The 25,481-nt window shown below is 42.8% G+C and overlaps 2 protein-coding genes and 1 long non-coding RNA gene across 3 annotated transcripts in view; 1 reads left to right on the top strand and 2 right to left on the bottom strand.

Annotated features, from left to right (window-relative positions):
• The window catches only part of LOC308571994 (uncharacterized protein), a 282,420-nt gene that overhangs the window by 251,744 nt on the left and 5,195 nt on the right, over positions 1-25,481 (bottom strand). The window lies entirely within an intron of this gene.
• On the bottom strand, positions 11,050-11,581 carry LOC308572305. The gene is made up of 2 exons (XR_014001693.1): positions 11,430-11,581; positions 11,050-11,349 (listed from the first exon to the last, which is right to left on the bottom strand). It is a non-coding gene; the product is annotated as an uncharacterized lncRNA (long non-coding RNA).
• On the top strand, positions 13,353-24,068 carry LOC308570786 (vomeronasal type-2 receptor 26-like; the record flags this gene model as incomplete). The annotated part of the gene is made up of 6 exons (XM_081165704.1): positions 13,353-13,531; positions 14,540-14,831; positions 15,333-16,196; positions 20,496-20,693; positions 21,809-21,935; positions 23,127-24,068. 6 exons carry the CDS (start codon positions 13,353-13,355, stop codon positions 24,029-24,031), a joined length of 2,565 nt encoding a protein of 854 aa, XP_081021830.1. The 3' UTR covers positions 24,032-24,068.

Here is a 25,481-nt window from a genome sequence, read left to right as displayed (position 1 = left end):
GAATGTTTGCAATGCCCACAGGAGAAATTTCCAAGCATGGACCAAAATGAATGCAGACCCAAAACTACAAGCTTTCTATCTTACAAAGACCCTTTAGGAATCAGTTTAGCCTCAGTTGCTGTTTCCTTTTCACTGATCACAGCCATAATGTTAGGAATTTTTATTAAGCACAAAGACACACCAATTGTCAAAGCCAATAACCGGGCCCTCACCTATGCTCTCCTGGTCTCTCTCCTGCTCTGCTTCTTATCTTCTTTGCTATTCTTGGGAAAACCTGGGGAAGTGACCTGCCTTCTCCGACAACCGGCTTTTGGCATCATCTTCTCTGTCGCTGTTTCATGTGTGTTGGCAAAAACCATCCTTGTTTCCCTAGCATTCATGGCCACAAAGCCAGGGTCAAGAATGAAGAAATGGGTGGGTAAAAAAATGTCCAGCTCTATAATCCTTTCCTGCTCTCTCATTCAAGCAAGCATTTGTATTGCGTGGTTAGCAAGCTCTCCTTCCTTCCCTGATTTAGACATGCACTCTGTAACAGAAGAAATCATTGTGCAATGTAACGAAGGCTCAGTGACCATGTTTTACTGTGTCCTGGGCTACATGGGCCTCCTGGCCACTGTCAGCTTCCTTGTGGCATTCCTAGCTCGCAAATTACCAGACAGTTTTAATGAGGCCAAGTTCATTACCTTCAGCATGCTGGCATTTTGCAGTGTGTGGGTGTCCTTTTTCCCATCTTACCTGAGCTCAAAAGGCAAAGAAATGGTGGCTGTGGAGATCTTCTCCATCTTGGCCTCCAGTGCTGGGTTACTGGGTTGCATCTTTTTCCCTAAGTGCTACATCATTGTGCTGAGGCCTGAGCTGAACAACCGGGAACACTTAATTAGGAAAAAGAACCAGTCTGGTTTATAGTTACGGTGGTAGCATAAGCTTTTAGGACCATAGGGGGGAGGGTTATGGTTGGCAAAACTCTTTCAGAGTCCCTTTTTTATACACTTCCTAGTGTTTGTGGTGGCAAAAACTGTCTTTGATGATTGGGGTGCTTTTTTTATTTAAAAAAGTATTTATATACCACTAAATGTTCAAAAAGATCTCTTAAACAACGTATAACAGAAAAATTATCAACTATATAATTAAAACAAAGATACAACATGAAACCAGTAAAACAGTAGTATAAAAGCACATTAAAAGGGGGGAGGGGCACTCAAATAAATAAAAATAAAGACAGGATCCAACATGAAGCAACTGATCAATGCTCTTCCATATAGGACATTGAATAATACAAGGGCAGTAATTGTGAAACGCCTATATTTAAGTGACGGCCTGATCATATTTTGTAGGGTGTAGTAGAACACATAAAATTTCCCCATATAATCTAATGAAGCAATCGTATGAACAAGGAGCTGACATAAAGAAATCAAGTGTAAGTGAAGCCAGTGTAAAGTTATACCAGGTCCATAAAAAAATAATAAAATAAAAATAAAAAAATAAAATAAAATATATTTCTACCCCACCCATCTGGTTGGGTTCCCCCTGCCACTTTGGGCAGCTCTCCAGAGAACATTAAAAACAGGCTAAAACATCAAACGTTACAAACTTCCCTAAACACGGCTGCCTTCAGATGTCTTCTAAAAGCTGGATAGTTGTTTATTTCCTTGACATATGATGGGAGGGCATTCCACAGGGCGTGTGCCACTACCAAGAAGGCCCTCTGCATGGTTCTAAACTTTGTTCAGCATAAAACAGGACCTGCTTAAAATGTTTTGTTTTAATAAAAACACGTAACAAACTTGTGTATCAACACAGAAACATGACCCATTAAACAACGTTTTAAAAGTTGGTGTGTATGTGTTGCTAGGTTGCCAGGCCACAAGGCCAAGCTGAATGGGATTAGGATCCAGCCCATGTCCTTCCTCTCTGGCTCCACCTCTGGTTTTTGGGGGACATACCAACCTCTCTTCCCAATGCATGCTTCTCTACATAGCATTTTAAATGCAATGCATACAAACATTACATTTTATGCATATTAAACTTTTAGTTTTAACGCAGTAACCTCAGCACGTATGTAATTTTCGTGCATCAACGTGGTCACAGCATTCTGCATCAGCTGCAGCTTCTGGACCAAGCCCAATGGAAGTCCCACATACACCACATTCTAGGGTTGCCATATTTCATGAAATGGGGGGGGGTCACCCCCAAAGCTTTTTGGAAGACCACCTCAAACCTGTGAAGCTTACTGTTTGAAAATTTGCCCCCAAAAGGCAAAGACTATCCAAACTACCTCGGGCTGGGCTAGGCAGACTCAGGGAGGCTTGAATTGTTATCTGTGCTGGATTCAAAGCTAAGGTGGAGGCTTAGGACTTGGGTAGAAACCTAATGAGGTAGCAGGAGCCCATTCATTTAATGCTCATCCTATATATACGTGTAAATACAAAACTATATATCACATAAACACCACAGCCTCGGGTGACTTTCATGGTAAGGCAACCAAACCAAACAAAGCTACTGGTGCATGAAATCTCTTATCATATGAAATTAGGGTGCACATAACAATATAATCTAGAAATTCCTTATGTTATACTGAAGGCAAAGCAAAAATAGGCCTGAGGTATAGCTGCCAGCTATAGCCTGAAAAAAGGGTATTGAGGAAATAGAGAACCCATCTTTCATAAGCTAAAGGTTCCCTCTCATTTGGTCCTATATCTTAGTTCTCCTGTTATTTTTCATTGAGATCATTGTGAATCCATTTTTTCTATCTGTTTTCCAATGAAAGGAATGGAAAAACATGTTTACTGATGTCATTCAGAGACCAGACTTTGCACAAGTAATTACTCCTGCAATTACATCAAATAATTGATTCTCCATGACAACTTCAAGCAGTTTCCCCAAATCTGAATGTGGTTATATACCTTGAATTTGTGCTAATCATCTGATCAAATCAGTGCAGAGCTGTTCCCCTCAAGGCTTGTTAACTGACATGTTAAAGAAAATTCATATATTTGTGAAGCTTATTGGTGGAGTTGGCCATTTTGTAACGCTGCTTGTTTGACTTAAATTGATGCCAGTTATAAGGAAGCTGATGACTATCTGGAGAGATGGCTGCATTGGTGATTGTGTTGCTACTTTTGTTATCACACATGGTGTGCAAGGCAAATACCATTACATGTACTAGAAGTGATGCCCTCCCAGTGCCTCATGAGTGGTATCAACCCAAAGGTCTCATCATTGGTGGGATTACTTCTCAGATCCTTTTTCTTTCCTACAAAGTGTCCTTCCAGGTCCACCCTTCTGAGGAACAAGGCTTTGATGTTCCAATGTAAGAGACCCCTCCCTGCCTCCTGGTGTCATGTGAGCTTGGAAACCTATGGATTAAAATTCTGAAAGAGCATAAATGGTGTTCTTGTTTATGACTGGCTCCCGTCATAAGATCATGGGGAGATCATGTTCCTGATCACAACTAGAGCAGTTACAAGGACCATCTACTCTAGTACTCAGATGCCTGAGATGACAAACTGTGAATGTTTAAATAAAATGCAGGCTATGGTGGACTCTCCTTCATTAGAAGTTGTTAACCAGAGGTTGGGTGGCCATTAGTTAGGAATTATTTAGTTGAGATTCCTGCATTTCTGGGGGTGGAGTAGATGTCCTTTGGTGCCCCTTCCAAGTACAACACTGATGAAAAGCCAAATACGTATTATGAGATTTTTTTAGAAGAAGCAAATTAAGCAATGCTTAGATTTAAAACAGTGTTAGATGTGTCTGTCAGGACTTTGGCCAAAATGAGAATAAAGCAAAGTTGTCAAAACAAGCAGTTCTGTTAAAAAGAAGTGGGTATTATAGGATGTTCTCCAGTTGCTGAGCAGAGTGCTTTTGGTTTAATCTTCTAACTGGGAAATAAACTCAGCTTGGTAAGAGACAGTTATTAAGGACTATGCAGGCTATGCAACCTAGATTTTACCAGAGTGCAACATTCAAAGCAAAAAAAATAATTTAGGGAAAAACTGGATGGAACACATGTCAAACTGAAATAGATACTGATTTCTCCATCTCCTTCCCTTGTTTTCAGTCACTGTGATTGATTTTCTTCTTTAATATAATGATGGCCGAAACTCATTGCATTTGTGCCCCGGTCTAGTGCTGTGATAAAATATTTCACACTCACCGTAGAATTTAGTTGTGAAACAACTTATGATTTTCTTTGCAGAATGGTGACGAAGTTCTATCAGCATGTCCTGGCCTTGGTGTTTGCTATAAAAACAATAAATGAGAATCCCAGGGTCTTGCCTAATGCCACACTTGGATTCCACATCTATGACAGTTACTACATTGAGAGGATGGCGTATCGCACCATTCTGGACCTGCTCTTCAAATCACATACATTTCTCCCCAACTATGCATGTGGCACGCAGAAAAACCTAATAGCCGTTATTGGGGGCCTTGCCTCTGATATCTCCTTTCATATGGCCGACATCTTAAGTCTCTACAAGATCCCACAGGTAAGATCCTTGCACAAGGAATAGGGTTGTAAATATAGATTGGTACTTTGATTCCATAAAAAAGGAACACACAGAATGGTTTGGCTTAAAACATCTCTAAAGTAGCTGTGCATTCCCTTTTAGCTCACATATGGTTCATTTGCTCCAGAGCAAAGTGTCACAACACAGGCCCGTTCCTTTTATAGCATGGTTGCAAGTGAGACCCACCAATATACAGGGATCATCTGGTTACTGCAGCATTTCAGATGGAACTGGATTGGGCTCCTTGCTGTGGATGATGAAAGCGGAGACCATTTCTTGCAGACCCTGGAGCCATTGCTTTCTCAAAATGGAATATGCACAGCTTTTTCAGAAAGAATCCCAAACCAAGGCAATTTCCATGGCCTTGAAGTTCTTAATGACCAGGCCCAAAATATTTACAAGCCTTTCATGGATATGAAAGCTAGAGCATTTATTATATATGGGGAAACAATGACTGTAATGTGGCTGATCACTTTAATGTTTTTTGTTGTTCCTGAATATAAGGAAAACACTTCAGTTGCAAAGGTGTGGATCATGACAGCCCAGATTGATTTTTCAGTAACTGGCATCATAAGGGGTTGGGATTTTGAAATGTTTGAAGGCGCAATTTCCTTTGCAATTCACTCTGAAGAACCTTTAGGGTTCCAGACATATCTTCAGAATATAAGGTTTCATTGGTCACAAGGAGATGGTTTCCTCAAGGAGTTCTGGGAGCAAACATTCAACTGTTCATTTCCAAATCCTGAAGTAACAGCAAAAGTTGATAGAATATGTACTGGAGAGGAGAAGCTGGAGAGACTTCCAGGGGCTGTTTTTGAAATGCGCATGACTGGCCACAGCTATGGTATCTACAATGCTGTCTATTCTGTGGCTCATGCTTTGCATGCCTTGCACTCATCTACATTCAATAAGAGAGAAATGATGAGGGATAAGAGAATTCAACTTCAAGACCTCCAGCCTTGGCAGGTAATGTCTCCAAAATGAAATGGGTTTATTGCCAAGAAATGTCTCCATTATGGAATTGATTGATATATATATATATATATATATATATATATATATATATATATATATATGTGTGTGTGTGTGTGTGTGTGTGTGTGTGTGTGTGTGTGTATATATATGTATGTATATGTATATATATATACCACTTTGGCATTGTTGTTTTCATAGTCAAGCAAAATAACTAACTCTATCTATCTATCATCTATCTATCTATCTATCTATCTATCTATCATCTATCTATCATCTATCTATCTATCATCTAATTTCCGGGCCTGAAGGCAAGACAATTTTTGTCTCCCCAGTTGTGTTGCTACTACAAAGACAATGAAGGTGGTATATTTATTACTATTACTAATTATTGTTATGAATTTCATTTCCATATTACTTTATATTTAAGAAAGGAATCTACAAAACGTTCAAACATCAAAAAGCAATCCAGAACAAAATGTTCCTGGGAAAAATATAAAGTATACATTCAAAGCAACACATTAACAAGAAACTAGAATATTACCCTAAAGATTTCAGAAGAAAACAGTACAAAGGAGGTCAAGTACAGAGTGCACATTGAAAGCAGCAAAGTTAATGAGAATAAAATATTAGCATAACATAGGAGATGTATGCTGCTGTTGCTGCCACTCTTTGCAATGGTGGTTTATGTTCTGCAGAAGTTGTGGTTTCTGTTTTGCACTTAGATATTTGATGGCGCAGAGAAAGAAAGAGGAGGAAGAGAATCTATACATTTTCTATACTCTATACCTGCAAATTTATTGCATCTTCATCAAAAATATTTAGACAGTCTCTACTATAATAAATATGTACTTTTTTCATTTTCTCTGTTAACTAGCTCCACCCATTTCTTCAAGACATTTCATTTAACAACTCAGCTGGAGAACTGGTAACTTTTAATGACAAGAGGGAAATGGGAGCTGGATTTGACATCATGAACATGGTCATGTTCCCCAACACCTCTTTTGTTCAAGTGAAGGTTGGAAGGGTGGATTCCAAAGAAGGACAGAAATTCCTCATCAGTGATGATAGGATTGTATGGCATAGGCGGTTTAACCAGGTGTGAATTCCAGGGCATTCTCTTGGGCTATATCATTATCAGGGCAGAAGATCTGAGGGTCAGAAACCTACCTTACAGAGCAAATTGCCATGGGCAATTAGGCACTATTTATGCCAGATTTTTTTAAAAAATCACAATGTCCATTTGAGGTGCTGAATATCTCTGCTTTTCCCATCAATTGAAAGCAGTTGTATGTTTACTGTAGAGTGCTAAATATTGTCTAGGCCTTAATCAATTTTGGCCAGTTATCATTACTTCATGGTTCAAACCTGGACTATACATTGCCAGTTGGCCATCACGTTTCTATGACGCACTGAGTAGAAATAGTCATCCTTTTTATCTGGTCTTCCACTTCTCATCAGTCAAGCAATTGACTGCACACATACTGTTTTAATTTAAGTGGGGAACCCCCCCCCCCAAACCCTATGATTGAAGAAATGCTAGAATTTTGTTTAATTGGGATATGGATGAAAGTACAAGCTGCAGAACTGTGCCAGGCAGGGAATCCTTGGGCTGGCTTAGTGAAGAGCCAACCACTTAGCATGACAAAAGGTGTTGACAGGTCATTAGAAATGAATCCTTTGGCCTGGGGAGTCAGATGTTACCAAGGTGATGCGGTGTTTGTTTGAGGAGACAGTTTTCAAGGAAGGGTAGCTTGGCAGATGAAGCAAGGAGAAGAGCTGAGATCCATGTCTGGGGAAAGCTGGTTACAGTTCTTGCTGCAGAGATGCCTTGTACTTCAAAGCTGCACTGCTGTGGCGTACAAGTCCCTCGGAAAATGACCATGCTGTAAGATTTGGACTCCCTGCATACAGACTGAAGGTGTGAATAGGTGAATAAACCATATTTCTTAAAGCCATGGCAGTTTCTGCCATATCTTCAGTTCTCCAAAGGAACACAGACCCTGGGTGAGTGCTTAGGACCCCATGGGCTCTTTCCACTGATCAGCAGAGACAGGAGAAGGCACCCGACTTTTGTAACAATACTGTTTGGTATGCTCAGTGAAAGACTGGCAGATGGTTGCCTGCACTGTGCTCTTTGTTCTTCAATGTCAAATCATTGTATTTCAATTTACAGTTAGCTGGTTTTTAAATAATCATTTCTGCTTCCCTTCATTCATATAATATGGATAGGTGCTTCCCCTTTCTGTGTGTACTCATTCTTGTCATGCTGGCAATCAGAAAAAAGCGAAGGAAGGGGAAAAATTCTGTTGCTTCGATTGTGGTCCATGCCCGGAAGGGAAGATTTCAGATCAAGAGGGTAAGTGACATGATGCACAATGTATTCCAGCTTTGAGTGTTAAAGTGAAAACTTCAATTGGTCCAAAATGCAGAAGCCAGATTAGGCGCTGGGGTTTCATTTTGACCTTGTATGTCAGGGACTGGGTGGGCAAGGAAGAGCAGTGAGCACCACCTGCCCAAGAGCCGCCCATGGAAGGCATAGAAGAAGAGGAAGAAGACTTAGACCCTGGATCCTGGTGGTGGGGCACTGGGGAGCAGTCTAGGGAAGGGACAAGCTGGGAGATCCTAGAAATGGGAGGTTTAAGCAATCAAGGGGGGTAAAAAGAAGGAGCCCCTTCCAGGACAGAGCTAACAAAAATGGAGGTTGATTCGAGTGTAAAGTGATGCACAATGGAAAAAATATTACATTTCATTTATATGCCCATGTGGTATTCTTAATGTTTTATACCTCCCTGGGATCTTTGGGTAAAAGGCGCACACGCGCACACACACACACACGCACACGCACATACAGTATGATTTTTATGCTTTGAGTAATATGAGCTAGTTCCAAACTAAAAGACAGTTGTGACTATTGGCTCCAATTGATACATGCCTTTTCAGTAAAACGGTAACTCCTCTTTTTCCCCCAGATATGGATGACTGTTTCAAATGCCCAGAAAAACAATATCCTGGAAAGGAAAAAGATAAATGCATTCCCAAGTCAATAAGTTTTCTGTCCTATGAAGAGCCTTTAGGGATCAGTTTAACTTTGGTTACTCTTTCTTTCTCCTTAATTACAGCTATGGTGATTAGAATTTTTATTAAGTACAAAGATACCCCCATAGTCAAAGCCAACAACCGGAACCTCACCTACATTCTCCTTCTTTCCCTCCTGCTCTGCTTCCTCTGCTCTTTTCCTTTCATTGGGCAGCCTCAGAAGATGTCCTGCCTTTTCCGACAATCCTCTTTTGGAATCATCTTTTCAGTGGCTGTCTCTTGCGTCTTGGCCAAAACCATCACTGTGGTTATGGCTTTCATGGCTACCAAGCCTGGCTCCAACATGAGGAAGTTGGTGGGAAAAAGGGTGACCAACTCCACTGTGGTTTCCTCCTTCCTCATTCAAGCTGCCATTTGTGCCACGTGGCTCGCAAGGTCTCCTCCATTTCCAGATTTGGACATGGATTCGTTGCCAGAAGAAATTGTAGCAGAATGCAATGAAGGCTCTGTCCTCATGTTTTATCTTGTCTTGGGCTACCTTGGACTTCTGGCTACCATCAGCTTCATTGTGGCTTTCCTGGCAAGGAAGCTGCCAGACACATTCAATGAAGCCAAGTTCATCACCTTCAGCATGTTGATGTTCTGCAGTGTTTGGTTGTCCTTTGTTCCAACATACTTGAGCACCAAAGGGAAATACATGGTGGCTGTGGAGATATTTTCCATCTTGGCCTCCACTGCTGGCTTACTTGGCTGCATCTTTTCCCCCAAATGTTACATTATTCTGCTGAGGCCTGAGCTGAACAGTAGGGAGCAGCTAATAAAGAGAAGAACCAGATAACTCTAACTAGATTATTATATCACTTGGATTAGAAACAGAGGGCACAGTCCAGAAACTGGGTTGGAATACTATCTATGCCAATCCAATCTATTCTGCTCACCTCAAAAAAGGAGGGGATATGAGGCGGTATTGTGCATCAACGTAGAACAGATAATAAAACCAGTCATTTTATGCAGTGGTACCTTGGTTTACAAACATAATCCATTGTGGAGGTCCGGTTGTAAACCGAAATAGTTTGTAACCCAAGGCGCGCTTTCACCAATGGGGCCTCCCCCCAAAAAATTACTTGTAATAATAATAAAAAGGGTTGTATTCCTAAAAAAGGGACACACACTTCTGGGTTTTACATGGTTATAATCCAAAACAGTTGTAATCCAAAGCAGTTGCAAACCAAGGTCCCACTGTAACTTCTCCCCCCCCCTCCAAGTACTTTTATGTATTTAACTTTTATAATTTAGAACAATGCTCCATTGTAGCTACATCATCAGATGATGAGATCATATAATGGAATTCCTGTATTTGAAATTCCTGTTTTGCTTTTCTAATGTTCTGTCATTTACTGGTAGACAACAGAATTCAGGGTGAAATTAAGTTACCCACCAAAGGGACAGGTAGCTGTTGAGATGGTGATCATCGCACATCATGAATTATAGTAAGCTTCATTAATATGTGGACCTGACATTCTGGATCCTACCCCCCAAACTGATGCCAAAGTTCAGTGCTAGTTTAGTGCTATTTTGTGCCGTGAGCCTTGTGTTTCGTGCAGCCCCCCAAACCGAGAAACTGACACAGGAAATTGGGGTCAAAAGTTAATGCCATAAAATCTTCTTTGTGCTTAATTCTCCAATGATCATGTGTGGTTTGAGCAGTTTTCTTGAGTTAATTTTCTGCAGTGGTCTAATGCAGTAAATGCTGCTGCTGCTGTTGTTGATGATGAGATATCTGCAGTAGGGTCAGCAGAGTGGGACAGCAGTGCTTGCCTGATCTCCTGTCACTGCACCTTATTGGGAAAGACAAGGCAGTGATAAGGTCAGTGCAGTGCACACTAGTGTTAGCACCAGATGGGTTCTGTCAGTGTGTTTGTACTATGCCAATATCATTGCTTTCCTCACCCCTCTCACTGCTCCAACCTGTAGACCATTATGGATTATCTGCTCCATACACAAATGGCACATTGTTGCTTGTCCATTGTGATCCCCTGTGGTTGCTGGATATTATTAGGTACTGTCTGGGGATAGGGGGCTTATAGGTAGACAAAATAGTGGAAAGGGAAATATATACGTGTGTGTAAGAGAGAAAGAGAGACGATTGATAGGCATAGGAAAGAGGGCCTTTTCTGTGGTGACACCACACCTCTGGAACTCTCTACCTGGGGAGGGGATTGATCATGGGGGTTAGAAGGGCAATGCAAGTTTGGTGGGGAGCAAGGGTGTCTGTAATAGAAAAATCATTAAGTCATGAGAACTTTGGTTGAGCATCATGTACTAATTTCTTTTGGACAAATTCTTGGTCTTAATCTTAGTCTTTTTTATTCTTAAAGATGTTTGGCAGGATTTCCAAATAAAGCATTTGTTTCCATTCTCTTAATATCTTCACTCAGTCTGGTGCAGTTAACTCAATTTAGAGAGCTGCCATGGGCAAAGGGAGGTTTTTATCAGGCTACAGATTCACTTCCTCTCACTGTGTCTCTTGCACAGTAATAAACAGCTGTGTCCTCAAGTTTCAGGCTGTTCATTTGCAGATATACCATGTTTTCAGAGTCGTCCTTGGAGATGGTGAAGCGCCCTCTCACTGCGTCAGCATAATATTGTGAACTTCCACCACAATCCCTTGCAATCCATTCTAGTCCCTTCCCTGGAGCCTGTCGTACCCAATCCATGCAGTAGCTGCTGAGGGTGAACCCAGAGGTTCGACAGGAGAGGCGGAGAGACTCTCCGGGCCTTTTGACATCTCCTCCAGACTCAACAAGCTGGATGTCTGCTTGGACACCTGAAAAGAAGGAATGTTTGTAAGAGTTCTGCTTAATATAACTCTGTGAATGGTACTCTCCCCTGTATTTGAAAAAATACCTTTGAAGGCTGCTAAAGTGAACACAAATGGAAACCAAAGCATCATTTCTTTCCTTGTTTGTGGGTGGGGGAGGTTAAGTGGAAATGTGTTCGGCAAACAGGGTGTGTGTCCTGATGTGGCTGGTGCAGGGAGATGAGACCACTGATATAAAGTGGAAACAGCCTTCAAATTTACATACAGCTCAGCATAAAGGGGCAAAACAGCCCTTGAGTAACCATTATCTCTTCATGCAAACACACTCCACTTAAGATTTGGAAGGTGGCAAACAGCTGGTCACCATATCTATGGATAAGAACCGGGATGAGAATTATGGACCCAAAGCAAGGGTCAGCAATAAAATCTAAATTTAAATAAATTATAGCTGCTCAGCCATGGAACAAATGATTATGGAATCTGCTCCCTTTAACTTATGGATAGCCAGTAGAAGCAATTTAAGTTTTCACATGCTTCCTTGAGAAGGGCTATCCCTACAAGTAGGCAGAGTTAGGCAGCTGTAGTGGGAAAGGGCTCAGCAGCAGAGTTTGGGAGACTGGAGGTTCCCTGCACCCCTTGAGCTCACCCCATCCCCTCACAGGTGGTAGGAGATGCTGTGCTGTCCTTTGGCCCATGTTTATTCAGTTGCCAATCTGGTTGATTTCTGAGCATGGAATGGAGGGGGGCCATTTGAATTTTAAACAATAAACAATGAGTAAACAATAAATCTGACCCCGAAAGCTTGCCTAATGCAAACTTCTCAACATAGCATTTTAAATGCAATGCATACAAACATTGCATTTTATGCTTATTAAACTTTTTCTTTAACACAGTTACCTTAGCACATATGGAATATGTGTGCATCAACGTGCTTCTCTAAACCACCTTGTCACAGTATTCTGCATCAGCTGCAGCTTCTGGACCAATCCCAAGGGAAGTCCCACATACACCACATTCTAGCGTTGCCATATTTCATGAAATGGGGGGAATCACCCCCTAAGCTTTTTGGAAGACCACCTCAAACCCATGGAGCTTTTGTTTGGAAATTTGACCCTAAAAGTGAAAGAGTGTCCAAACTACCTCGGACTGGGCTGGGAAGAATCAGGAAGGCTTGAATTGTTATCTGTGCTGGATTCAAAGCTATGGTGGAGGCTTAGGACTAAAACCTAATGAGAAACCTAATGAGGTAGCAAGAGCCCTTCCATTTAATGCTCATCCTGTATATACTTGTAAATACAAAATGATATATCACATCAATCCCCCAGCCTCTGCTGACTTTCATTGTAAGGTAGCCAAACCAAACATAGGTGCTGGCACATGAAATCTCTTATGTGAAATTTGAGTGCACATAACAATATGATCAATAAATTCCTTATGTTATACTGAAGGGAAAGCAAAAATAGGCCTGAGGTATAGCTGCCAGCTGCAGCCTGAAAAAAGGGGTACTGGGGAAATAGAGAACTCATGTTTCATAAGCTAAAGGTTCCCTCTCGTTTGTTCCTATGTCTTAGCTCTCCTGTTATTTTTCATTGAGATCATTGTGAACCCATCTTCTATCTGTTTTCCCATGAGGGAGTAAAAGAGTGGAAAAACATGTTTACTGGTGCCATAGAGAGAACAGACTTTGCACAAGTAATTACTCCTGCAATTACCTCAAATAATTGATTCTCCATGACACCTTCAAACAGTTTCCCCCACCCAATCTGAATGTGGTTATATACCTTGAATTTGTGCTAATCATCCGATCAAATCAGTGCAGAGCTGTTCCCCTCAAGGCTTGTTAACTGACATGTTAAAGAAAATTCATATATTTATGAAGCTTATTGGTGGAGTTGGCCATTTTGTAATGCCACTTGTTTGACTTAAATTGATGCCAGTTATAAGGAAGCTGATGACTATCTGGAGAGATGGCTGCATTGGTGGTGGTGTTGCTACTTTTGTTATCACACATGGTGTGCAAGGCAAATACCATTACATGTCCTAGAAGTGATGCCCTCCCAGTGCCTCATGAGTGGTATCAACCCGAAGGTCTCATCATTGGTGGGATTACGTCTCAGATCCTTTTTCTTTCCTACAAAGTGTCCTTCCAGGTTCACCCTTCTGAGGAACAAGGCTTTGATGTTCCAATGTAAGAGACCCCTCCCTGCCTCCTGGTGTCTTGTGAGCTTGGAAACCTATGAATTTTAGTACAGGAATTAAAATTCTGAAAGAGCATGAATGGTGTTCTTGTTTATGGCTGGCTCCCATCATAAGAACTTGTGGAGATCATGTTCCTGATCACAACTAGAGCAGTTACACAACTAAAGCAGATACTCCAGTATCCAGTATCCTGTATCCATAACAGCCAAACAGATGCCTGAGATGATAAACTGTGAATGTTTAAATAAAATGAAGGCTATGGTGGACTCTCCTTCATTAGAGGTTTTCAACCCAATGTTGGGTGGCCATCTGTTAGGGCGTCTTTAGTTGAGATTCCTGCATTGCAGGGGGTTGGAGTAGATGTCCCTTGGTGCCCCTTCCAAGTACAATTCTGTGAGTTTGTGAAATACAATGAGATGGGAGAAATTAGTAGGAAGCTAAAAATGTTCAAAAGGTGGTCACTGTGAACACTGATGAAAAGGCAAACATGTATAATGAGATTTTTTAGAAAAAGCAAATTAAGGAATGCTTAGGTTTGAAACAGTGTTAGATGTGGATAAAATGAGAATAAAGAAAAGTTTTCAAAACAAGCAATGCTGTTAAAAAGAAGTGGGTATTATAGTATGTTCTCCAGTTGCTTAGCAGAGTGCTTTTGGTTTAATCTTCTAACTGGGAAATCAACTCAGCATGGTAAGAGACAGTTGTTAAGAACTATGCAGGCTGTTAGCTTATACTAACATAAATTTTACCAGAGTGGAACATACAAAGTAAAAATATAAATTTAGAGAGAAACTCGATGGAACACATGTCAAATTGAAATGGATTTGCAATTTACTGCTTTCTCCATCTCCTTCCCTTGTTTGCAGCCACTGTGATAGTTTTTCTTCCTTAATATAATGATGGTCAAAGCTCATTGCATTTATGGTAGTTCTATGATAAAATATTTCACACTCACCGTAGAATTTAGTTGTGAAACAACTTATGATTTTCTTTGCAGAATGGTGACAAAGTTCTATCAGCATGTCCTGGCCTTGGTGTTTGCTATAAAAACGATAAATGAGAATCCCAGGGTCTTGCCCAATGCCACACTTGGATTCCACATCTATGACAGTTACTACATTGAGAGGATGACCTATCGTACCATTCTGGACCTGCTCTTCAAATCACATACATTTCTCCCCAACTATGCATGTGGCACGCAGAAAAACCTAATAGCCATTATTGGGGGCCTTGCCTCTGATATCTCCTTTCATATGGCTGACATCTTAAGTCTCTACAAGATCCCACAGGTAAGATCCTTGCACAATGAACTGGGTCCTTCACAAAATCAAGCATGCAACTCCATATTTTATTGATATTCGTGGAGAGATTGTGCAGCTGACACAGATGGAGAAATATGACTGTTTAGAAAATAAAATTATAATGTTTGAAAAACCAAATAAAACTGGCTTCATACAGTTGGGGGACACAGTATGTGGAAGATGGCATTCTTCCACTCATACCCCCCCCATAGGCCTTTTCTGAGTGCCCCCCTGCACTGCATTTTTCAATATAGATACTATAAATGAGCAGGAAATTCCCTGGGAGTGTCTGGCAGATTAATTTTCCATCTGTGTTTCCCAGGCATCATACTCCCAAATTTGAAGCAGAGGATTGAACAAACACATTTCAACCAGAGCTGGAAATATAGATTGGTATTTTACTTCCCCAAATCTTGATTCCATAAAAAAGGAGCTCACAGAATGGTTTGGCTTAAAACATCTCTAAAGTAGCTGTGCATTCCCTTTTAGCTCACATATGGTTCATTTGCTCCAGAGCAAAGTGTCACAACACAGGCCCGCTCCTTTTATAGCATGGTTGCAAATGAGACCCACCAATATACAGGGATCATCTGGTTACTGCAGCATTTCAGATGGACCTGGATTGGGCTTCTTGCTGTGGATGATGAAAGCGGAGACCATTTCTTGCAGATCCTGGAGCCATTGCTTTCTCAAAATAGAATATGCATAGCTTTTTCAGAAAGAATCCCAAACCAAGGCAATTTCCACGGGTTTGAAGATCTTAATGATCAGGCCCAAAATATTTACAAGCCTTTCATGGATATGAAAGCGAGAACATTTATTATATATGGTGAAACAATGACTGTAATGTGGCTGATCACTTTAATTGTTGTAGTTGCTCCTGAATATAAGGAAAACACTTCAGTTGGAAAGGTGTGGATCATGACAGCCCAGATTGATTTTTCCGTAACTGGTCTCATAAGGGGTTGGGATTTTGAAATATTTGAAGGCGCAATTTCCTTTGCAATTCACTCTGAAGAACCTTTAGGGTTCCAGACATATCTTCAGAATGTAAGGCTTCATTGGTCACAAGGAAATGGTTTCCTCAAGGACTTCTGGGAGCAAGCATTCAACTGTTCATTTCCAAATCCTGAAGCAGCAGCAAAAGTTGATAGAACATGTACTGGAGAGGAGAAGTTGGAGGGTCTTCCAGGGGCTGTTTTTGAAATGCGCATGACTGGCCACAGCTATGGTATCTACAATGCTGTCTATTCTGTGGCTTATGCTTTGCATGCCTTGCACTCATCTAGATTCAATAAGAGAGAAAAGATGAGGGGTAAGAGAATTAAACTTCAAGATCTCCAACCTTGGCAGGTAATGTCTCCATTATGGAATTTGCTTTATTTTTTATATTTTTATACTTTTCATATACAGTGGTACCCCGCAAGACGAATGCCTCGCAAGACAGAAAACCCGCAAGACGAAAGGGTTTTCTGTTTTGGAGGCGCTTCGCAAGACGAATTTCCCTATGGGCTTGCATCGCAAGACGAAAGCCCATAGGGAAATGCTGGCGGTCGGGAGCAAAGACTTTCGCCCACAGCCGGCCTTCAGAAGAGGACCTCTTCTGAAGGCCGGCGGGGGGCAAAAGTCTTTGCTCCCCCCCGCCTGCCTTCCCCCCCCCCCGCCTGCCCCGGGCGATCTTAAAATGCTGGCGGGCGGGAGCGAAGCGTTCGCTGCCGACCCCCAGCATTTTAAAATCTCCAAGGGACAGCAGAGAAGTCTCTGTCCCGAGGAGATTTTAAAATGCTGGGGGTCGGAAGCGAAGCGTTAGCTGCCGACCCCCAGCATTTTAAAATCTCCCCCTGTCCCGGGGAGATTTTAAAATGCTGGGGGTCGGGAGCGAAGCGCTGCCGACCCCCAGCATTTTAAAATCTCCCCGTGTCCCGGGAAGGTTTTAAAATGCTGGGGGTCGGGAGCGAAGCGTTAGCTGCCGACCCCCAGCATTTTAAAATCTCCCCCTGTTCCGGGGAGATTTTAAAATGCTGGGGGTCGGGAGCGAAGCGCTGCCGACCCCCAGCATTTTAAAATCTCCCCGTGTCCCGGAAAGGTTTTAAAATGCTGGGGGTCGGGAGCGAAGCGTTAGCTGCCGAACCCCAGCATTTTAAAATCTCCCCGTGTCCCGACATCCAGCATTTTAAAACGCTGCCGACATCCAGCATTTTAAAACGCTGTTCCGAAGGGGGGGTGGGGACACCTGCCCCAGCCGCCCCACTTCGGAAAGCTGTTCCGAAGTGGGGAGAGGGGGTGGGGACACCTGCCCCAGCCGCCCCACTTCGGAAAGCTGTTCCGAAGTGGGGCGGGGAGGCGGGGACACCTGCCCCAGCCGCCCCACTTCGGAAAGCTGTTCCGAAGTGGGGAGGGGGGGCGGGGACACCTGCCCCAGCCGCCCCACTTCGGAAAGCTGTTCCGAAGTGGGGAGGGGGGGCGGGGACACCTGCCCCCGCCGCCCCACTTCGGAAAGCTGTTCCGAAGTGGGGAGGGGGGGCGGGGACACCTGCCCCCGCCGCCCCACTTCGGAAAGCTGTTCCGAAGTGGGGAGGTGGGGCGGGGACACCAGCCCCCGCCGCCCCACTTCGGAAAGCTGTTCCGAAGTGGGGAGGCGGGGCGGGGACACCAGCCCCCGCCGCCCCACTTCGGAAAGCTGTTCCGAAGTGGGGAGGGGGGGCGGGGACACCAGCCCCAGCCGCCCCACTTCGGAAAGCTGTTCCGAAGTGGGGAGGGGGGGTGGGGACACCTGCCCCAGCCGCCCCACTTCGGAAAGCTGTTCCGAAGTGGGGAGGGGGGGCGGGGACACCTGCCCCCGCCGCCCCACTTCGGAAAGCTGTTCCGAAGTGGGGAGGGGGGGCGGGGACACCAGCCCCCGCCGCCCCACTTCGGAAAGCTGTTCCGAAGTGGGGAGGGGGGGCGGGGACACCTGCCCCCGCCGCCCCACTTCGGAAAGCTGTTCCGAAGTGGGGCGGGGGGGCGGGGACACCTGCCCCCGCCGCCCCACTTCGGAAAGCTGTTCCGAAGTGGGGAGGGGGGGTGGGGACACCTGCCCCAGCCGCCCCACTTCGGAAAGCTGTTCCGAAGTGGGGCGGGGGGCGGGAACACCTTCTGAAGGCGGGCAGGGGGCGAAAGTCTTTGTCCCCCCTGCCTGCCTTCCCAGGGGCTTTTAAATCGCCCCGGACAGCGGAGAAGTCCTCCGCTGTCCGGGGCGATTTTAAAATGCCGCCCGCCAGCATTTTAAGATCGCCCCGGACAGCGGAGAAGTCCTCCGCTGTCCCAGGGTTTTTTAAAATGCTGGGGGTGGGAAGAAAAGCCCTTGTCCCCCCCCCCCAGCCTTCAGAAGAGGTCCGGGGGCAGACTGTCCCCGGACCTGGTCCGAAGGCGGTTTCCCTAGGAACGCATTAATTGATTTTCAATGCATTCCTATGGGAAACCGTGCATCACAAGACGAAAAAACCGCAAGACGAAGAGACTTGCGGAACAAATTAATTTCGTCTTGCGAGGCACCACTGTATCTATCTATCATCTATCTATCTATCTATCATCTATCATCTATCATCTATCTATCTATCTATCTATCTATCTATCTATCTATCTATCTATCATCTATCTATCTATCTATCTATCTATCTATCTATCTCTATCTATCATCTATCTATCTATATCATCTATCTATCTATCATCTATCTATCTATCTATCATCTATCATCTATCATCTATCATCTATCTATCATCTATCTATCATCTATCATCTATCATCTATCATCTATCATCTATCATCTATCTATCTCTATCTGTCTGTCTATCTATCTATCTATCTATCTATCTATCATCTATCTATCATCTATCTATCTATATCATCTATCTATCATCTATCTATATATCTATCTATCTATCATCTATCTATATATCTATCTATCATCTATCTATCATCTATTTATCATCTATCTATCTATCTATCTATCTATCATCTATCTATCTATCATCTATCATCTATCATCTATCATCTATCATCTATCTATCATCTATCATCTATCTATCATCTATCTATCATCTATCTATCTATCTATCATCAATCATCTATCTATCTATCTATCTATCTATCATCTATCTATCTATCTATCTATCATCTATCATCTATCTATCTATCTATCATCTATCTATATCTATCAAATCTCCTGGCCTGCAGGCATGAAAATTTTTGTCTCTACCAAACATTCAAACATAAAATAAAGCAATCCAGAACGAAAGGTTATTGGAAAAAGTCAAATATAAAATATACATTAAAAGCATCACATTAACAGGAAGGTAGAATAATACTTTAAAGATTTCAGAAGAAAACAGTACAAAGGAGGTCAAGTGCAGAGTGCACACTGAAAGCAGCAAAGCTAATAAAAGAAAAACATATTAGCATAAGCATAGAACATGTATGTTGCTGTTGCTGCCAATCTTTACAATGGTGGTTCATGTTAGGCAGCAGTTGTGGAAGCTCAGGCTCAATGACCTAGCACTGCACTCAGGCACTGCCCTATGAAAACTACTCTATTCTGAACTTAAAAATGGAAAGCGAAATGCTGGTGGTCAACAAAAGAGGTTTGAAGACTCTCTCAAGGCAATTCTTTAAAATATGTAGTATAAACACCAACAACTGGGAAAAACTGGCCTGTGAGTGCTCCAATTGGAGAACAGCCATTACCAAAGGTTTCATGGGCTTTGAAGATGCTCAAACTCTGGACGAAAGGGAGAAACGTGCTAAGAGGAAGGCACGCTTGGCAAATCCACATCGTGATCAACTCCCATCCAGAAACCAATATCCCCACTGTGGTAGGGCATGTGGATCTAGAATAGGCCTCTACTTTACTTACGGACTCATTGTTAAAACCGTCTTTATGGAAGTCAATTTTACTCAGCAAAGAGTGATCGCCAAAGAAGAAGAAACACTAAGAGACAGCCAAGATGGTCTCAGGCATCTTCAGCCGCCACACCTTTTACAGGCACAGTCCCACATTTACAGAAGCCGTCCCGGTTTCTGATTTGATCCCAGAATGTCCAGCTTTTCCTTAGGATGTCCCTATTTTCATTGGAGAAATGTTGGAGGTCTGCTTTTGTAGCTGGAGTCAATTAGGGTGCTGCCATACAAGGCTAGATGAGAAAAGGTCCTCAAAGACAAAGCAGCAGGTCTTCCAGGACTCAAAGCCAAAATGGTTTTAGTTTAGCTCTGATTGTTTTGATGCTGTTCTTTGCTGATGTCTCCTGTTTTCTTTGCTGCATCACTTTTGTTTTACGACAAATTGTAAAGTTGTTTTTCTTTTCAGCTTACGGATATCATAGAAAGGATGTCACAGTTAAATACTGAAGAGTACAAATAACAGTAGGTAGTACTCATTGACTGTGTCAACCAAGTCTGTGGTTTCTGTTTTCCACTTAGATATTTGATGGGGCAGAGTGAGAGATAGGAGAAAGAGAATCTATACATTTTCAGTACTCTACACCTGCAAATTTATTGCATCTTCATCAAAAAAAATTGGACAGTCTACACTAAATTATATTATTATTATTATTATTATTATTATTATTATTATTATTATTAGTATATACTTTTTAAACTTTTTCTCTGTTAACTAGCTCCACCCATTTCTTCAAGACATTTCATTTAACAACTCAGCTGGAGAACTGGTAACTTTTAATGACAAGAGGGAAATGGGAGCTGGATTTGACATCATGAACATGGTCATGTTCCCCAACAACTCTTTTGTTCAAGTGAAGGTTGGAAGGGTCGATCCCAAAGAAGGACACAAATTCCTCATCAGTGATGATAGGATCGTATGGCATAGGCGGTTTAACCAGGTGTGGGTTCCAGGGCATTCTCATGGGCTATTTCATTATTAGGGCAGATTATCTGAGGGTCAGAAATTTACCTTACAAAACAATTTATTGTGCCGATGGTAATTAGGCACTGTTAATGTCAGATTAAAAAAACAACAACAAAATGTCCGTTTGAGGTGCTGAATATCCCTGTTCTTCCCATCAATTGAAAGCAGTTGTATGTTTACTGTAGAATGCTAAATATTGTTTAGGCCTTAATAAATTTTGGCCAGTTATCATTTCTTCATGGTCCAAACCTGGACTATACATCACCAGTTGGCCATCACATTTCTATGACGCACTGAGTAGAAATAGTCATCCTTTTTATCTGGTCTTCAACTTCTCATCAGTCAAGCAATGCACACATATTGAATGCACACATATTGTTTTAATTTAAATGGGGGACCCCCTTAAACCATAGGAATGAAGAAATGCTAGAATTTTGTTTAATTGGGGTGTGGATGAAAGTAAGAGCAAACCTGTTGATGTGACAAAAGGTGTTAACGGGTCATTAGAAAGGAATCCTTTGACCTGGAGAGTGAGATGTTACCAAGATGATGTGGGGACAGGAATGGGAGTTTTCAAGCAAGGATATCTGGGAAGATGAAGAGGAAGAAGAGCGGAGATCCATGTTTGGGGGAGGCTGGGTGCAAGTCTTGCTGCTGAGATGCCTTGGATTTCAAAGCTGCACTGCTGTGGGGTGCAAGTCCCTCTCGAAATGACCATGCTGTAAGATGTGGACTCCCTGCATGCAGAGTGGAGGTGTGAATAAGTGAATAAGCCATATTTCTTAAAGCCATGGCAGTTTCTGCCATATCTTCAGTTCTCCAAAGGAACACAGACCCTGGGTGAGTGCTTAAGACCCCATGGGCTCTTGCCACTGCTCAGCAGAGACAGGAGATGGCACCCGACTTTTGTAACAATACTGTTTGGCATGCTCAGTGAAAGACTGGCAGATGGTTGCCTGCACTGTGCTCTTTGTTCTTCAATGTCAAATCATTGTATTTCAATTTACAGTTAGCTGGTTTTTAAATTATCATTTCTGCTCCCCCTCATTCTTTTTCTATGGATAGGTGCTTCCCCTTTCTGTGTGTACTCATTCTTGTCATGCTGGCAATCAGAAAAAAGCGAAGGAAGGGGAAAAATTCTGTTGCTTCGATTGTAGTCCATGCCCGGAAGGGAAGATTTCAGATCAAGAGGGTAAGTGACATGATGCACAATGTATTCCAGCTTTGAGTGTTAAAGTGAAAACTTCAATTGGTCCAAAATGCAGAAGCCAGATTAGGCGTTGGGGTTTCATTTTGACCTTGTATGTCAGGGACTGGGTGGGCAAGGAAGAGCAGTGGGCACCACCTGCCCAAGAGCCCCCCATGGAAGGCATAGAAGAAGAGGAAGAAGACTTAGACCCTGGATCCTGGTGGTGGGGCACTGTGGAGCAGTCTGGGGAAGGGACAAGAAATGGGAGGTTTAAGCGATCAGGGGGGGGGGTAAGAAGAAGGAGCCCTTTCTAGGACAGAGCTAAGAAAAATGGAGGGTGATTCGATTGTAAAGTGATGCACACTGGAAATAATATTATATTTCATTTATATGCCCATGTGGTATTCTTAATGTTTTATACCTCCCTGGGATCATAGAATCATAGAATCATAGAATCATAGAATCATAGAATCATAGAATCATAGAATCATAGAATCATAGAATCATAGAATCATAGAGTTGGAAGAGACCACAAGGGCCATCGAGTCCAACCCCCTGCCAAGCCGGAAACACCATCAGAGCACTCCTGACATATGGTTGTCAAGCCTCTGCTTAAAGACCTCCAAAGAAAGAGACTCCACCACACTCCTTGGCAGCAAATTCCACTGTCGAACAGCTCTTACTGTCAGGAAGTTCTTCCTAATGTTTAGGTGGAATCTTCTTTCTTGTAGTTTGGATCCATTGCTCCGTGTCCGCTTCTCTGGAGCAGCAGAAAACAACCTTTCTCCCTCCTCTATATGACATCCTTTTATATATTTGAACATGGCTATCATATCACCCCTTAACCTCCTCTTCTCCAGGCTAAACATGCCCAGCTCCCTTAGCCGTTCCTCATAAGGCATAGTTTCCAGGCCTTTGACCATTTTGGTTGCCCTCCTCTGGACACGTTCCAGTTTGTCAGTGTCCTTCTTGAACTGTGGTGCCCAGAACTGGACACAGTACTCCAGGTGAGGTCTGACCAGAGCAGAATATCTTTGGATCTTTGGATAAAAGGCACACACACTGAGGGGGAGGGGGGGTATGTTTTTTTGATTTGAGCAATATGAGCTAGCCCCAAGCTGAAAGACAGTTGTGGCCATTGGCTGCAATAGATACATGCATTTTCAGTAAAATGGTAACTCCTCTTTTTTTCAGATATGGATGACTGTTTCAAATGCCCAGAAAAACAATATCCAGGCAAAGAAAAAGAGAAATGCATTCCCAAGTTAATAAGTTTTCTATCCTATGAGGAGCCTTTAGGGGTCAGTTTCACCTTGGTTACTCTTTCTTTCGTCTTAGTTACAGCTATGGTTATTGGAATTTTTATTAAGCACAAAGATACCCCCATAGTCAAAGCCAACAACCGGGACCTCACCTACATTCTCCTCCTTTCCCTCCTGCTCTGCTTCCTCTGCTCTTTTCCTTTCATTGGGCAGCCTCAGAAGATGTCCTGCCTTTTCCGACAATCCTCTTTTGGAATCATCTTTTCAGTGGCTGTCTCTTGCGTCTTAGCCAAAACCATCACTGTGGTTATGGCTTTCATGGCCACCAAGCCAGGCTCCAACATGAGGAAGTGGGTGGGAAAAAGGGTGACCAACTCCACTGTGGTTTCCTCCTTCCTCATTCAAGCTGCCATTTGTGCCACGTGGCTGGCAAGATCTCCTCCATTTCCAGATTTGGACATGCATTCGCTGCCAGAAGAAATTGTAGCAGAATGCAATGAAGGCTCTGTGCTCATGTTTTATCTTGTCTTGGGCTACCTTGGACTTCTGGCTACCATCAGCTTCATTGTGGCTTTCCTGGCAAGGAAGCTGCCGGACACATTCAATGAAGCCAAGTTCATCACCTTCAGCATGTTGATGTTCTGCAGTGTTTGGTTGTCCTTTGTTCCAACATACTTGAGCACCAAAGGGAAATACATGGTGGCTGTGGAGATCTTCTCCATCTTGGCCTCCACTGCTGGCTTACTTGGCTGCATCTTTTCCCCCAAATGTTACATTATTCTGCTGAGGCCTGAGCTGAACAGTAGGGAGCAGCTAATAAGGAGAAGAACAAGATAATTCTAACTAGATCTTATTACATCAATTGGATTAGAAACAGAGGGCACAATCCAGAAACTGGGTTGGAATACTATCTATGCCAATCCAATCTGTTCTGCTCACCTCAAAAAAGGAGGGGATATGAGGCGGTATTCTGCATCAACGTAGAACAGATAATAAAACCAGTAATCATATGCAGGGAGCAAAGATGTCTGTAACAGAAAAATCATTAAGTCATGAGAACATTGGTTGAGCATCATGTACTGATTTCTTTTGGACAAATTCTTGGTCTCAATCTTAGTCTTTTTTATTCTTTAAGATGTTTGGCAGGATTTCCAAATAAAGCATTTGTTTCCCTTCTCTTAATGTCTTCATTCAGTCTGGTGCAGTTAACTCAATTTAGAGAGCTGCCATGGGCAAAGGGAGGTTTTTATCAGGCTACAGATTCACTTCCTCTCACTGTGTCTCTTGCACAGTAATAAACAGCTGTGTCCTCAAGTTTCAGGCTGTTCATTTGCAGATATACCATGTTTGCAGAGTTGTCCTTGGAGATGGTGAAGCGCCCTCTCACTGCGTCAGCATAATATTGTGAACTTCCATCACAATCCCTTGCAATCCATTCCAGTCCCTTCCCTGGAGCCTGTCGTACCCAATCCATGCAGTAGCTGCTGAGGGTGAACCCAGAGGTTCGACAGGAGAGGCGGAGTGACTCTCTGGGCCTTTTGACATCTCCTCCAGACTCAACAAGCTGGATGTCTGCTTGGACACCTGAAAAGAAAGAATGTTTGTATGAGTTCTGCTTAATATAACTCTGTGAATGGTACTCTCCCCTGTATTTGAAAAAATACCTTTGAAGGCTGCTAAAGTGAACACAAATGAAAACCAAAGCATCATTTCTTTCCTTGTCTGTGGGTGGGGGAGGTTAAGTGGAAATGTGTTCGACAAACAGGGTGTGTGTCCTGATGTGGCTGGTGCAGTGAGATGAGACCACTGATATAAAGTGGAAACAGCCTTCAAATTTACATACAGCTCAGCATAAAGGGGCAAAGCAGCCCTTGAGTAACCCTTATCTCTTTATGCATACACACTCCACTTAAGATTTGGGAGGTGGCAAACAGTTGGTCACCATATCTATGGATAAGAACCAGGATGAGAATTATGAACACAAAATATGGGCCAGGGAGAAAATCAAAGTGTAAATAAATTATAGCTGCTCAGCCATGGAATAAATGATTATGGAATCTGCTCTCTTTAACTTATGGATAGCCAGTAGAAGCAATTTAAGTTTTCACATCCTTCCTTGAGAAGGGCTATCCCGACAAGTAGGCAGAGTTAGGCAGCTGTAGTGGGAAAGGGCTCAGCAGCAGAGTTTGGGAGACTGGAGGTTCCCTGCACCCCTTGAGCTTGCCCCATCCCCTCACAGGTGGTAGGAGATGCTGTGCTGTCCTTTGGCCCATGTTTATTCAGTTGC

The sequence above is a fragment of the Podarcis bocagei genome, assembly GCF_964188305.1.
Source record: "Podarcis bocagei genome assembly, chromosome: 13".
Classification (NCBI taxonomy): Eukaryota; Metazoa; Chordata; class Lepidosauria; order Squamata; family Lacertidae; genus Podarcis; species Podarcis bocagei.
The sequence above is the reverse complement of the archived record's forward strand: the minus strand, read 5'-3'. Positions and strand labels throughout refer to the sequence as shown.